A 16,471-nucleotide genomic window follows, 5' to 3' on the forward strand; every position below is an offset into this window, starting at 1 on the left:
TTTCCATATAAAATAGTTTACTTTATTATTCAATCTTTTTAAAGCGCGCGCACACACACACACACACACACACACACTTTTCATTCTAAAAAGCTGCATAATTTTAAATCAACATACAACCATAATTTGTTCACATAAGCAGGTACACCAAGCTAAAGTAGGACACAATCAACTTTGGTTCTAGTGTTTGTTTGTTTTTTAATCAACTGTTAGCCAGCCATTTTGAAGCCACATTGTAGGTGAACTGTCAAATACTTCATCTTTCACAATGGGAGGCTTAAGATTCATACCCAATGCATTCTTGGCAATTTATTAAATATCCAGTGCATGGATCATCTAGGTAGCTATACCAGACCTGCTGGTTTCACTGGCTTCAGTGTACACACCAGATTATAGCAGGTACACATATTTAAAAAGGGGCCAAAATGCCCCAGTATTGCAATTCCATCTTGACTAAAGAGTTCTAGCCATATGGCTATTGTCATGATACAAGGCCTCTTTATATCCAGAGTTCATGGTTTGCCATGGTAATTACAATCAAATAATATTTCCTCCTTCCAGTTAACCACATATTTATTATATACAAATAGTCATACCTTGTACATTATATACAAAACACATGCTATACAGGTGGGGGCATTTCGAGTTGGTGAGAAGTCTAACCTAAATGGCAGAGTTAATTCACCTCTACAGAAGTAGAGATAAAAGCAAAGGCTGAGTGAGATGCTAGTTCTCTTGCCAATAAGCTGAAACCACTGCTGGTTAACTCACCAAGCATACCTAGATCAACCTATATTGCAATTCCTCCCACTTTGGAAGAGGAGGGAGTAAGCAAGCAAACCCATTATCCACAACTGAACATACTGTTTTTGTATTAAACCAGCTATTTGGTTTACTCCTTCAATAGGCCAAGTTTTTTCAGAGCTTCCCTTCTGTGCTCCTCTGTGGCTCCCTTAGGAGTGATTTTCACACTGACACAAGGTGGTCTGGGCAGCTTGGAGGGGTGCTGAAGTGGATAAGATCTTCGCTTGTCACTTTTCTCCAGCTCAGCATTATGCATTTTGTTTTCCTTCAGATCAACAAAGTCTTTTCCCATGCCAAGGGAAGCTGGGCGCGGCCGGCTACTCCTGAGAAAGCTTGGAGTAATCTTGTCCAAAAAGGACATTTTGCCAACTGAACCACTGTTCTTACCATTCTGGTCCTCACTACCAGATGAGATGTAACGGCTCAGATCCACACCTGAACGCTCCAGCGTGATGGATTTGAAATTCGCCTGTTTGACACCTGAGATATTCATCTCCATTGGGTGGACTGCATTCTCGCCAACTTGGCCTTGCTGCTGGTCAGGTTTCTTAATTGGAGTGATGTCATCCATATTTACATTCTCCCTACTGCTAGACCTGGAAGTCTCTGTTGGCTTTGAGTAAGCAGAGGTTTTGGTCATGTGATCATCTGGATCTTTTTCTTTATCCAGTGGGAGTCCAAGTTTCTGAAGAGCCTCCCTTCTGGCTCTCTCTTGTTCTTTTTGGAGAGAATGTGCCTTCTCCATGGAAGAGTCACCAGTTGCAGCTCTTGGTCTACCATTGGCTGGAGATAGCACTTTTATCTTGTGATTCGGATCCACATTGAGTGACACTGCATTACTTTTGCTGGTTTTGAGAATAATATTTGGTGGCAGTTTTCTGGGTTTGGGGGCAGTGGGAGGACCTTGCTTGAAGTTGGAATCTAGGACAGGTTCTTCCAGAGTAGTAGATTTTTGATAATTTTCTTGAGTACCAATAATTTGTTCAGAATGCTTCTTGTTAGTTTTAGGAGACACAGGTTTCAGAATGGCTTCTTTTCCAATTGCTAGCTCCATTTTCTCTGGTGAAACCTCCCGCTGAGCAGGTGCAACTTCATATCCGTCTGCTACATCAACATTCCTCTTATATTCAGAGTGAGGTCTCATCCCACTTTCAGCATCTTTTTTGTAATCTTTGTTGAGAAGTGGTGACTCTTGCCCTGTTTTGGGATGGGCCTGCCTCTGGTCCTGGAATGGTTCAGGAGGTGGAATAACTACAGATTCCAAACCAGGGGCCTTTGACTGGGTATTCATCTTGGGCTGGTCATTTGGTATGTCCAGGGTCTCACGCACAGGAAACCCCCATGAAGTCAGACATATCTGAGGAAGAGCTTTTGGATCATCAGCATTAGACCCTGTTGCTTCAGCAAGAAAAACCTTGGATGTTTGAGTTGCACTTTTTACACTGATGTTCCTTGGAAAGCTATGGTGGCCTGGATTTGAGGTGACAACAGGAACAGTCACACATTTTTTGCTCTTTGGTTCCATTTGTTTATACTTTCCAAGATGTTCATGAGCCAGCTCTACAATATTGAGAAAAAGAGGGTAGGGGAGACAGAAGAAGAATTAATGCCCCTTACTCTTTTTTTTTACTTTTTTTTTTTTTTTTTTACCCCAAGCAAGGAGAAAAGTAGTGGCTCCAATCCAAAGGAAGAAAGATGATTAGCAGAGGGTAACGTGGGCTGAAGAGGAGGAGAAATAGAGTCTCAATTCCCATATTATACTTTACTATATCTATTTGATGGGCTGTCATCAACAGTGCAATGTGAACAGGAGATGAGCAAATTTCCAACAAGGGGACAACTTAAACACCTTCCCTGGAGTGTAAAGGAGAGAGAGAGAAATGCAAGTGCTGCCATTTGCCACACCAGAGCAAATCCATCTGCTTAAATTGCTTGCCTTGCCATGGTAAGATACCAGCTCTTAACATACAAGGATGCATTCAAAACACAATATTCGCTTCATCAAAATATATTGTAAAATCTGCCATTTTGGGGCAAGGTGATTGAGCGGGTGGTGGCGGTGCAGTTGAAGGCACACTTGGAAGAAACTGATTATCTAGACCCATTTCAGTCGGGCTTCAGGCTTGGGCATGGGACAGAAACGGCCTTGGTAGATGATATGAGGAGGACTCTGGATAGGGGTGAATGCTCCTTCCTTGTTCTCCTCGACCTCTCAGCGGCTTTTGATACCATTGACCACAGTATCCTCCTGGACCGCCTGGAGGGGTTGGGCATTGGAGACACCGTATTGCGGTGGTTCCGGTCCTTCCTCTCCGGCAGGTACCAGAGGGTAGCTCTGGGAGAGGAGGTTTCGGACCCGTGGCCACTTACTTGTGGGGTGCCACAGGGTTCCATCCTCTCCCCGATGCTATTTAACATCTATGTGAAGCCGCTGGGGGCTATCATCAGGAGGTTTGGGGTGCAGTGTCATCAATATGCGGATGACACGCAGCTCTACCTCTCATTCAAATCTTCACCAAGGTTGGCTGTAGAATCCCTGTCCAAATGTCTGGAGATGGTGAGTGGCTGGATGGGGAGGAATAAGCTGAAGCTGAACCCTGACAAGACCAAGGTACTTTTGGTGGGAGACAAGAGGAGGTTGGGGGATGTTGACCTGATGTTGAATGGGGTACGGCTACCCTTGAAAGACCAGATCCGCAGCCTGGGGGTCATTTTGGGCTCCCAGCTGTCCATGGAGGCTCAGGTGTCAGCTGTGAGCCAGACAGCACTGTATCAACTCCATCTGATATGGCGGCTGCGCCCCTTCCTTCCCGACCATCTGCTCCCATTGTTAGTACATGCCCTGGTCTCCTCTCATTTAGACTACTGTAATGCGCTCTACGTGGGGTTACCCTTGAAGATGGTTCGGAAACTGCAGCTGGTACAGAACGCGGCGGCTCGCCTGATTAAAGGCAGCCGCCGGCGAGATCACATCACTCCAGTGCTGAAGGAGTTGCACTGGTTACCAGTTGTTTTCCAGGCCAAATTCAAGGTGTTGTTTTTGACCTTTAAAACCCTATATGGTTCCGGCCCAGCCTATCTTAAGGAGCGCCTCCAGCAGCACCAGACAGGCCGCTTAACAAGATCAGCCTCGGATGGCCTTCTCTCTGTCCCATCAGCCAGGACAGCTAGACTGGTGGGGACGAGGGAGAGGGCCTTTTCTGTGGTGGCCCCCACTCTGTGGAACTCCCTCCCTAGGGAACTCCGTCGTGCCCCCTCTTTAATGAGCTTTCATCGTGGATTAAAAACGTGGTTGTTCAGGCAGGCATTTGGGGTGGGTTAGGGTATTTTAGAAAATGTTTTTATTGTAGAATTTTATTGTTTTAAACTGTTTTATTGTATGTTGTACATCGCCCAGAGTGGCTGGGTGACCAGCCAGATGGGCGATTAATAAATTTAATAATAATAATAATAATAAAATCCCTGGATGGTATATTTATCACATTAAAAACAATGAGACCCAGGCCTGAGGCCCAAGGGGTAAGACAGCGGATGATATCTGTGAGTGAAGTGCCAACTTAATTTATGACGACGATGTGTACTTGTTGACCAAAAACACCTGTTTTCAAAAACTGGTTTTGACTTCAGTTTCTCCACATCTTAAGAAGAAATATAATTTTGTCTTGACTTGTGATATTTTTAGGTTGCCAAACCTAAAGAGACAGCCCCAGCACAAATACAGTAGATTAGAGCCTTTTCAGATGTTCAAAAGGGCTAACATGAATGTGTGCTTTGGGTGGAGAAGCAGCAGTATCACAGTAGCAAAATCTGCCCCTGAATTTTATGCACTTATTAGAACATTTACAGAGAGTCTTAGATGTACAGCTATACATGCAAAGGACTCTCTCCTCACAATCGGGAAACCTGTAACTGGAAAACTAGATCCAAGTTCTATTCCCTCACCCTGCTTAACTTCAGCCAAAAATGAAGCTTCAACTGAATGTGCCTGTTACAGGTCACCCTTTATTTATTTATTTATTTATTTAGGACCCCACCTTTCTACCAAGAAAACTGGCATGCAAGGCAGCTATAGCGTACTTCACAAGCTTACCTTTGGGAACATCTCTTGTAGGCCACGTTCGTGGATGCTTTGAAGGCTCAGCAGTCTCCACCTCATCAGTGGAAAGTCTGCTGTCTGCTTCAGTATCCAAAGAATCTAATGTTTCTTCAAGGAACATAAGACATTCTTTCTCCTCCACTGATAGATAGTCATAACCACTGTCACTCTTCAAGAGAAAAACAAAAAACCTTGAGCAATACCAACAAGGAGACATAAAAGCCCACTATTAAGAACAATGAACTCCAACTTCATTTACTTACTTTCCAACCAGTTTTCCATTAATTAGTGGGGATTCTGTTTGCCCTGTTACATTTACCCAGAAACATTATCTAGTCTTTATAATCAAGATCAGTAAAAACCTCTGTTGATTTTCTTTTGTCAAAAACAAGGCATCAATTTTCTGCAACCACCAATATTGGAAGTACGGTCAATGATTTGAAATATCACTGTCATGAGGTTTTTGGTTTAAAGTAGATGTGTTCAGCCCTTTAGTTAATTTACGAATTAGATTTGAGTGCCAAACAGCATTTAAGAACACATTCACATTCTGTTTATGAATCCTAATGGATAATGGATATGTAAAATTGGAGTGCTATAGTATTGGCCATTCATTAGGCCTTTCTTGCATCTTCCAGGTCAGCCTCTCCCAACCTGGTGCCCTTCCGATGTGTTGTGCTACAACTCCCATCAACCCCAACCAGCATATGATAACAGTTGTAGTCTGAAACATTGGGAGGGCACCAAGTTGGAGAGGGCTGTTCCAGGCATAAGTCATGTAAGAGAGACATTCTTTCAAGGCACAGATTTATTACAGAGATTGAAAGCAAGGTAGAAGCCAAACAATAGCAAAACTACTCTGCACTTCCTTAATTCTATGCACAGGTTTAGTTTTAGCATGCAACAGAATGAATGGAAGCTCAATTCAGAACTGTAATTTGTGGCTAGTGCATATCTGCTAAGCCTCAAGTCAGACAGGACGTAATTTTCCTTAGTCTCACTATGTGCGTATGAAACAAAACAGGCATTGTAAGCTGATAAAGATACACACACTCAATGGACAGAAATCCACTCCACCCTAAACATTAGAGTGACAGTATTAAACTGTGAGTAAATTTGTTCAATGTGTTTATAGAACATCCTTGAAAGGGTTCATAAGAGAGAAGCATAGTGGCTGGAATTGAGCTAGGGAGGCAGGTTCAATATCTAAGGTATGAAGTCCCATGGTAAGGATGGATCAATCTATTTCTAATCCATGTCAGTTACACATATGTTCAACCATAAATCCATTCAGTCCCATTTTCTGCATTTTTAAAACCACATGAAAATTAGCATTTAAATTGTATGTATTTTCCCCTAAAATACACATTTTTCTTTTTCTTGTATACAGTTTTCTTTGAAATATGCATTTATATACATTATTATTATTCTGCAGAGAACAGATGGCAAAATCTGGACAAATGCACAATCTGATGGATAACTGTGTCCTGATCTGTGTATTAATCCAGGATTTGTGATTATATCGGTTCATTAAAAATGCAGATTGAATAAAATTCTCCAACATGGTGTACCAAAGAGATTGAAATACATGGCCTCTGCCTGTTAAAGGCTCTAACACAGCCAACCACCCTCCCAAAGAAAACCACAAACCACATGTGATCATCTTCAGATGGTCATCAGAAGGAGCCTGGCTGGTGTTATCCTTCCCAAGTCTGCTGCTCTTCACCAACCCTGATTTCCTCTTTCTTTTGTCCCCATTTCCTGTCTGCTAGTCTTTAACCCCTCTGAGAAAAAAAGTCTGAAAACCTGGAGATTGTAATCAGAATTCTACAAAGTAAAGCCCAGAAGGCATTCTTAATGTGCAGAACACACAGAACGTTATTCTGGATACAAGATTCTGAGGGCGGTGCAGTTGGGCACAGAGTGTAAATAGTCTTCCTTATATCACCCATGTCAGGACCACAGAAAATTAAAAGCAGCTAGAGGATTCATGCTCCTCATTCTTTCCATCTGGGAGGAAAGAGGGCTGGTGTGTGTTACAGAGGCTTCTGTGTTGTAGCATTAACTACTTATCAAGATTTACCATATATAGCTCTACCTTACAGGTAATTTCAGAGATGCTGCCTGAAAGATTTTTATTTTGCCTTACTTTGAACTGAAAATTTTTACCCAAGTCTAAGATGGTGCTTAAACTTTCATATTTCTCAAATGTTTTAGAAATGTGTTACATTATTTCATTTTACAAGCTCTCTCAAAACTTCTGAGACTACATGGAAAAGATGAATTAAAGTAAATGTACCATTTCAGATGAGGTGGACTCGTTACTGATCATACTGTCACAGCTGCCTGCACTACCAACAATTGCTGTGGGATTTGGATCAGCTGTCCCTACCCAGAAATCCTTTTTAGGCATATCACAAGCCAGACAAGACAGCAGTAAGTATGGCCCAAGAACTCTGGAAGGGAAACACAAGATAAACCATGAACATATACTGCAATTTCAGAACAAAGTCAAAATAAGGTTAGTAATGAATAAATGCTGTTGGTTGATGCATACAAATATCATTTGCTATATACAAATATAATTTTTCAAAGATTTCATCAAAAATATTTAACACATTTAAATTCTGCCTCTCTTATATTTAAGGCAGCTCACGATAATATATAGAACAATGCCCACATTCACAGTCATTGAGATCCACCAGTCAATACACTCATTACTGAAAATTTCAGAGAATGGTTTAATGAAAGCCATTGGATTTACTCATTCACATGGTATGTTGCAAGCATGCACAGCATTATTTGAGAGCTATTCTTCACAATTGTTCTATTAGACACTTACATTGTCTGTGCAGTGAACACAGTAATGGTGTTCACAAAGTATGCAGGTCAGAAATGGATGCTGGTATGAGAATGTAACTGAAAGCTCCTGTATCCAAGCCCCAGCCCCTATGTCCTAGATGATAGATTTTCTACACAAGGATATTAATCTGCTCCATCTGCTTTTGGTTTCATCGCAGAATTCAGATCCAAGCACTACATGAAGAACGTTTCCTTTCCTGCTTTTCTGTTACATAACCTCTAGGTGGCACTGTGGTATAGCGGAATAGCACAGTTAGACATGGCCCCTCCAGGAAATTCCTGACTTGTGTGGCGGATAACTTCCTCCTACAGAAAGTAGAGGAAGGAACTAGAGGATCGGCTATCCTTGACTTGATCCTAACCAACAGAGATGACTTAGTGGATAAAGTAGCAGTTACAGGAACTCTGGGGGAAAGCGACCATGTTGTACTTGAGTTCTTGGTTCTAAGGGAAGCAAAAGCCGAGTGTACTCAAACGCGTACCCTGGATTTTAGGAAAGCTGATTTTAATAAACTCAGAACAATGATCAGTAAGGTCCCATGGCAAGCAATGCTAGCGAGAAAAGGAGTCCAAGATGGGTGGGAACTTTTAAAAAAGGAAATTCTCAAGGCACAATCACAAACAATTCCAACAAGAAGAAAAGGTGGAAGACAACAGAAGAAGCCAATGTGGCTTCACAAAAAGCTTAGGGATGACCTGAAAACAAAAAAGGACACATATAGGAAGTGGAAAGAAGGCCAAGTAACAAAGGAAGAGTACAGGCAGGTAGCACAGAATTGCAGGGATGGCGTCAGGAAGGCTAAAGCGGAGAACGAGGTGAGGTTAGCGAGGGATGCTAAAAACAACAAAAAGGCTTTCTTCAGCTACGTGCATAGTAAAAGGCAGAGGAAAGAAATGGTTGTTCAGCTATTAAATAAGGATGGCAAAATGATAACAGATGACAAAGAAAAGGCAGAGGTGCTCAATTCCTACTTTGGCTCAGTCTTCTCCCAAAAGAGGGTCTATGACCCCCCTGGCAAAGGCGAAGTACAGGCTGAAGGGGCAGGATTGCAGCTTGAGATCGACAGGCATATGGTCAAGGAACACCTCATTACTTTGAATGAGTTCAAATCTCCAGGGCCAGATGAACTGCATCCTAGAGTCATAAAGGAACTGGCAGAAGAGCTCTCAGAACCGCTGTCTATTCTCTTTGAGAAATCATGGAGGACCGGGGAAGTGCCAGATGACTGGAGGAGGGCTAACGTTGTCCCTATCTTCAAAAAGGGTAAAAAGGAGGAACCTGGGAACTACAGACCAGTCAGTCTGACATCAATCCCTGGGAAAATTCTGGAGCAGATCATAAAGCAATCCATCTGGAAGCACCTTGACAACAATGCAGTGATTACTCGAAGCCAACATGGATTTGTCAAAAACAAGTCCTGCCAGACAAATCTGATCTCATTTTTTGATCAAGTCACCTCCCTTGTAGACCGTGGGAATGCTGTAGACATCATATACCTCGACTTCAGCAAAGCTTTCGACAAAGTGCCCCATGATATCCTGATGAGCAAACTAGCTCGAAGTGGGCTAGATGAAACAACGATCATGTGGATCCACAGTTGGCTACAGAATCGGACTCAAAGAGTGCTTATCAATGGGACCTTCTCAAGCTGGGGAGAGGTAACGAGTGGGGTACCGCAGGGCTCAGTCCTGGGCCCAGTGCTCTTCAATATTTTTATTAATGACTTGGAGGAGGAGGTGCAGGGAATGCTGATCAAATTTGCAGATGACACAAAATTGGGAGGGATAGCTAATACTTTGGAAGACAGAAACAAAATTCAAAGTGATCTGGATAGACTGGAGTGCTGGGCAGAAAACAACAGAATGGCATTTAATAGGGACAAATGCCAAGTTCTGCACCTAGGAAAAAGAAACCAAATGCACAGTTACAAGATGGGGGATACGTGGCTCAACCACACTACGAGCGAGAAGGATCTTGGAATTGTCGTCGATCACAAGCTGAATATGAGCCAACAATGTGATGTGGCTGCAAAAAAGGCAAATGCTATTTTGGGCTGCATTCATAGAAGCATCGCTTCCAAATCCCGGGAAGTACTAGTTCCCCTCTACTCAGCACTGGTTAGGCCTCATCTGGAGTACTGTGTCCAGTTCTGGGCACCACACTTTAAGAAGGATGCAGACAAGCTGGAGAGGGTTCAAAGGAGGGCAACAAAGATGATCAGGGGACTGGAAACAAAGCCCTATGAAGAGAGACTGAAAGAACTGGGCATGTTTAGCCTTGAGAAGAGAAGACTGAGGGGAGATATGATAGCGCTCTTCAAGTACTTGAAAGGTTGTCACAGAGAAGAAGGCCAGGATCTCTTCTTGATTATCCCAGAGTGCAGGACACGGAATAATGGGCTCAAGTTACAGGAAGCCAGATTCCGACTGAACATCAGGAAAAACTTCCTGAGTGTCAGAGCAATACGGCAATGGAACCAATTTCCTGGGGAGGTGGTGGGCTCTCCCACACTGGAGGCCTTCAAGACGAGGCTGGACAGCCATTTGTCAGGGATGCTCTGACTTGGATTCCTGCATTGAGCAGGGGGTTGGACTCGATGGCCTTGTAGGCCCCTTCCAACCCTACTATTCTATGATTCTATGATTCTATGACAAGTGGAAACAGTGCTTTCTTTTGCTTTCAGAAATACCCCCCCCAATTTTCCCTGCTCTAAAAAAACTCACCAAAGGTGCTGTTTACAAACAGAAGTGAAACTGGACAGTCACAACCTCATCTAAAGAACCCGTAAACAACTGTGAGTAGAGGATGATGAGCATAAAATAAATGCCTCGTATAGAAACCTCATTACCAGGACATGGATTATGCTGGATTTGCCATGCAAGATGTGAATTTACAGGCAATTGGTTCTCTGATTCAGAGCACCAATCTACAGTAAGCCACATGTTTGTGGGGCAATTCCAGTTCTAACCTCTGCTAGATTCAAAGATAAAAATAGTCTGGAGAGACTAGCAAGATCAGCATAAGAGGCTGAGCCATCACCGCATCATACCACAACACTAGCTGTAAACAGTACTTTCCTCTTTCATGAGGTCTTTCCTATTGCATTTCTTGCTCGTCAACCACTGTTGCTAATTCTAGCAACATTGAGAAATGCCACATTGACAAAATTAGCTTTCTGCTCTTCAGAAGGTTATACCTTCTTCCTTCTGTTTCAGTTCATTAAAAGATCAGTCACAGAGGAATGATCTCCCTTTGAACTGCTGTGAGACACCCTAGTGAAATTGCCCCATCAGCTACCTCTGAAATGAGTTTTCATTTTGAGTTGAACATCACTTCTCACTGTATTTAGTACCTAGCCCTTGTATTTAGTTCCTAGTCAGCAACAGGTATAAAAGAAATCGTTTTAAGGTCATTTCAGTCAAGAATGTTTAATAAATGACCATAGAGGCTTGCACGCCGAAAGCCAGAAACGAAGACCAATGCTCCACCAAACATGACCCAACTTAAATCACAGTAATGTGAGTATTTCCTTTATGGAAGATTTCCCAGTCTTGGGGGGAAAGCAGAAAACTTGTATGCTCGATGTGCATTATATTATGCTTTGTGAGGCCCAAGTTTCTTTCCATAGAAACACATTCATTTGGAATGATAAGGAAACAGAAGAATGATCTATCAAAAGAATATGTCACTCTAATAAAATAATAACAACAATGCCTATGAGCCAGCAACACTGGAAAAGTGTAGATAAACTTTAAATAATTCAAGGTTGTTAGAAGCTATAGGTAATGTGCCTATTTACTTAGGGCAGAGGCCAGGGTGTGTGTTTTCCTGGCACATACCTGACATTCCTTGTGTGAAGGAGAATGCCTTAAAGGGACAGGACACACACATACACTCTAAGTATGGTTAAGGAACAGGGTCTTTTAGAAAGGGTCCATTGGACAACCTCTTCCCCTGTTTCTATTTTGGTGTTGTAATGCACAGTTAGTAGTGTGGGTTGTGTCTTACAGGAAAGCAGATGCCTTTCACTGCTACATACAAGACAGGAAGTCAGCTGTGCTGGTCCCAGGGTGACCAGATGTCCTACTTTACAGAGGGCAGTCTTCTACTTTGTAGAGCTGTCAGAGGACTGCCTTTTATTGGAAGTTGTCCTCTATTTGATGTGCTGTCCAGCTCGAGTCTAGTTTGAAGTCAGAACCACAAGGAGTGAGAGCAGGGGTCTTGAAGTTACCATTAACAGTTAGCACCTGGACAGCAGACTGAACAGGCACACGGGTTACCTAGTCACTCTTCTCCACTACGATGAGTTGTATTATATTCTATTTAAATTATAGCAGTTATTTCTAAATGTTAATCTATACATATAAATTAGCATATGCAAATGTTATGCATGTCCTCCTTTATGCTCTTTATTGGCAATGTGTAAGTGGCCACCCTAGGGACCAGTGGAGGGCTGATGTGAACTGCAGTCTAGAGTGCAAGGAGGAAGTCCGACTCCTGAACCAAGGAAGTCCTGATCACTCTTCAGAGGCTGGAGTTTAGGGCATGTCCAGAAATCCTAGACTTATGGCAAGAGGACAGTCAGACAAGACTCCACAGCCAGCCTCCAAAACCAAACTAAAGACCAGCTAGAAAGGGCAATGATGGAGATAGGGCATTTGCCAAGAAAAATCCTCTCTATAAACATACCCCACCCTGCAATCCCAGCAAACATACACTTTATGTCCCACCTTTTATTAAAAAAGTTCAAAGCAGCATAAATGATGTGCCTTTTTTTTCTTCACAACAGCCCTGCAAGGTAGGTTAGGCTAAGAGATAGCAACTGGCTGAAGGTCACCCAGTAAGCTTCATAGCTTCCTGGTCCCTTGCCATTAGGGCACACTAGTTTACCCTCACCTATACTAGCGAAGGCCTGATTGGACAGGAAATGATACAACCTGCCATACAGAAATACAATAGATGTATTTACCCAAGCCTCACACATTCTGATGTGATTCTCCATGTCAAATCATACCATCACATTGCCCATGGCTTGAAGATTGGAAATGTGCCACAGGCTTGTAAGCTCCTCTTGTTTGCTATTTACCTCCTTCCTTCCACAGTTTATTGTATCATACTTTAGCATTATGTCCTCATTGGAACTAACTATGGTTAGACCTAACCAGAACTGCCTCAAAACCATGATGTGCAAACCTACACCAAACCACAGTTTCAGATGGAGGGCTCCTAGTGCTACTAATCGAAAGACACTGTGCAGAAGATGAACTGGTTCTCTTCTTAATGTTTTTTTTTCCCCCTGAGATAAGAAAAAGGACAGAAGAAGCTGTGGGAAAACATGCAGGGTTACAAATGGAAGATGGCATTGTCTGGACCCCCTGTAAAATTGTGTCAATGAGGCAGGGTGACTACACAATAAAAGCCTCAGAAGAAAGCACCCTGATCTCCTCCTTCTGCACTTCCAAGATAAACAGGCATATGACCCAGTCCTCAGGCATTCACAGTTGCTCTACTAAAGTTTCCTTCCCCCTTGTTGTGTACTTTTGCACTCATGTCCTGTGGGTTTCCCATGGGCAGCTGGGTAGCCACTGTTTGAACAGAATGCCAGACTAGATAGACCCTTGGTCTGATCCAGCATGGCTCTTCTTATGTTCTTACATAGCCAATCCCACGGCAGATTTTCCACAGGGTCAGACCTGAATCTTTCAGCCAAAGAGTCAAGCCATCTTGAGGATATCATAATGCAGCTTCAGTTCAAGCAACTAATAGGCTTGCCCAGGACTATGCGACAAAACCAGCGGCAGGAGCAAGAATAACCTCTGTCTCGGGTCTCTTCCTACCACTCCCTCCCCAAGCTTTGTTCAGTACATTATATTAGGCCATACTGCCTTGTGACGATGTGGTCACAAGCTTTGTAACCAGTAAGACATGTTTCCAGCAGCTGATGGGAAGACTACTCCTCTTAACATGGGTAAGTGGTATTTAAGGTCAGCAGTCCTAAATAGCTCCTTTTCAAAATGCAGTGATGCCAGTTCTATTTGTAAGTACTAAGTAGGTGCTAAATATCTTAGGGTGTGTCCATTCAGAATATAAAAAGCAACCTGAACAAGTGTACTATCACTTCAGTGAACAGTCTAATAAAATAAAGAGGAAACAACTTTCATTACCAATTGGGGTGCATGTGTGCCAATCATACGGTTGTATCCAATGTTGGTCTAACTTACGCCCCATTCATTTCAATGGACCTACTCTAGGTAGGACTAACATTGGATTATACAAACCATGACTTTTAATTTTCACATAGGGAATGCAGCAGGGTTCCAAGCTGCACCAGATGGCAAGATACAGCTATCATTTTAAATTTCCCATAATGCCCCAGAATTATGCTACATCAGGGGCATTGTGAACAATTTAAATGGCGGCTAGTACCAGTCTGGAAAAATACATAAAGGGTGACCCAGGGCAGGTATCAGTGGTGTGTCTGCTGGGACCCTGACAGCTGTCAAGTATGGCAGGTGCTGACAGTGGCCCACATAGCCCCCACCCCCAACACTGGCTATGTGAACCCTCTTGGTGGGTCTTGACATCAAGACATTCTACACAGCAGCTACATCAAGACTAATCCCAATTTCTCCTATCAGTGACAGGCAGATGTCCACTCACGTTGGCTTGTGTTCTGACACTCGATACTTATGGCAGAAAAGTGAGCAACAGACATTTAGCAGGGTTTCCATCATCAATTTGGGATGTCCAGTGTGGACAAAAGGCAAGGTGATCAGACACAGATGCTATAGGCTTAGAGCCATACACTAAGTGGCTGGAGTTAGTGGCATGAGAGGTAAATTGGAAGTAAGCTTCAACATAAGTATCATAGTACCATAACAACAAAGTCACGATATGCAAAAGTATAAATAATGAATACGTCCCCACCAGAAATCTAAGGCACTCTATTGTCACAGCAGCAGAAGATTTGGTACCAGGAGCAGAAATAAATTCAGGATTACTCTGTATTCTAAATACTCATGCACCATAGTTAGATGGTAGCAATGGGATCCAGAAGAATTTAAAGGTGAATCATGTTCAAGGCTATTGATTCACAGGAAACCATCCGACTCTACATTTCTGAGGAGTTCTCATATTAATTCTTCACCATACTGATTTTCCTTCTCCTGTGCTAGAGTATGCAAATGTATTCTTATATTCTATGCTCATCATGTGATAGCCAATATCAGTAGCTCATCTGAGATGAAAATGTAAAATCAACACTTCGTTGATGTGCCAAAATAATCCATTAGATCTCTGTAGTATCCAGAGCAAATTTACTATTTTTTCAGTACTTGATTGGGCTTCTTTACTAATGAGATCTGAACATCTTACATATGTCTTAGATGTGCCCTATTATTAATGGAAACACTCTTTCCTGGCCATCAGCTATATAGTAACATTTACTTGCAAGAAGAAAGTGACTGTGACTAGGGGGATTTACAGAGCTTTTTCTTGAGGAAGATACCTTATAATAGTAACATATGGAACAAATGAGAAAAATTCTCACCACATAGGATCAACAAGTACCACAAACTAGACGTGGTGAGCAGACATCTTGCTTCTAAAATTAAGAGAAGCAAATGTGCCTCCAAGGTGAGATGGAAGGGTTTGATACTTCGATTGAATGAACACTGTGTTACAATCTAATGTTACAATCTAATGTGTCCAAGTTTACTACTCAAGTTGTCCAAGATTACTACTGGCAGAGTACAGGAAAAAGCTAACATCACATATAAACAAACAGCTGAACCTAAAAAGACATTTCAGTAGCTCAAAGGCCAGCTGTTCTAAAGGCTTTAAGGGGTAACAAAGGTGTCATTATTTATAGCTCTAAAATCGGAGACATTAAATATTAACTAGCATCCTAAAACCAACAATTCAACGATACCAACAGTGAACATGGGACATAGCAGTAAAATGTTTTCTTGATACACTGCTGTCTACTCTTGAGGAAATGAAACCAGGGTGTGCCCAACACTTAAGATATCAACAATGCTTATGTGAGCCAGCTGAAGGAGGTGGGTTGCCAGTCCTTCCTACGTGACTTTCAGCTTCAGGGGACAATCAATTTAAATTGGTGGGTGGCAAAGCAGAGTGGTAAAATAAATGATTTTATTATACACACACCCTCAGAGCCCTCAGTACTATGACGCATTGCTTTCTTAGATAGAAGCAAGACACTTGGGTCTGCAAGAGCTGTGTGCTCTTTAAACCATAAGATTACTACTAGTGCTACGTTCTGCTTGACACTGGCTTGCCATGAAGGGGAGCCTGCCATGAAGGGGAGCCATAAATATGGTTCACTATCACAAGTGAAATTCAGTGCCAGCTTCAACACTATTTCTTGCTTATTGACAAGTTTGGAGATGTAGGTTTTAGTGCTGGAAAATGAAAGCCTAGTCTAGAGCCCTCCTCCTTTCTACAAGCATTAACGAACCTTGAATATGTTCCTAAAGAATAACTGAACCATAGGATGGTAGTGTAGTGGGTTACACCAGAGGATGGTGAAAGGTATAGTGAGTGAAAACCCACTATACTCTTCATCTTCCAGTGTAACCCACTACAGGTGGTAAGGGTAGCAGGCAGCTTCTCCCTCCATATTCAATTTTACAATTATCATTCTATTTAATTATAGCGTTTATATCTCACATTTCCTCCCAGAAGTT

General features: G+C 42.4%; 1 protein-coding gene across 6 annotated transcripts in view; it reads right to left on the minus strand.

Annotated features, from left to right (window-relative positions):
* Window positions 1–16,471, minus strand: part of C4H1orf116 (chromosome 4 C1orf116 homolog) — a 24,954-nt gene continuing 8,483 nt past the window's right edge. For all 6 annotated transcript variants that reach the window (XM_084853361.1, XM_084853359.1, XM_084853360.1 and 3 more), the window contains exons 2-4: window positions 7,200–7,356; window positions 4,895–5,069; window positions 1–2,364 (exon numbers count right to left, since the gene is read on the minus strand). In XM_084853361.1, coding sequence (XP_084709487.1) covers window positions 893–2,364; window positions 4,895–5,069; window positions 7,200–7,313 — 1,761 coding nt within the window. In that variant the 5' untranslated portion in view covers window positions 7,314–7,356 and the 3' untranslated portion in view covers window positions 1–892. The remainder of the gene's footprint in view (window positions 2,365–4,894; window positions 5,070–7,199; window positions 7,357–16,471) is intronic.

Source organism: Heloderma suspectum, chromosome 4 (genome assembly GCF_057233095.1).
Source record: "Heloderma suspectum isolate Gila_16-S chromosome 4, 16-S_ref, whole genome shotgun sequence".
Taxonomy (NCBI): domain Eukaryota; kingdom Metazoa; phylum Chordata; class Lepidosauria; order Squamata; family Helodermatidae; genus Heloderma; species Heloderma suspectum.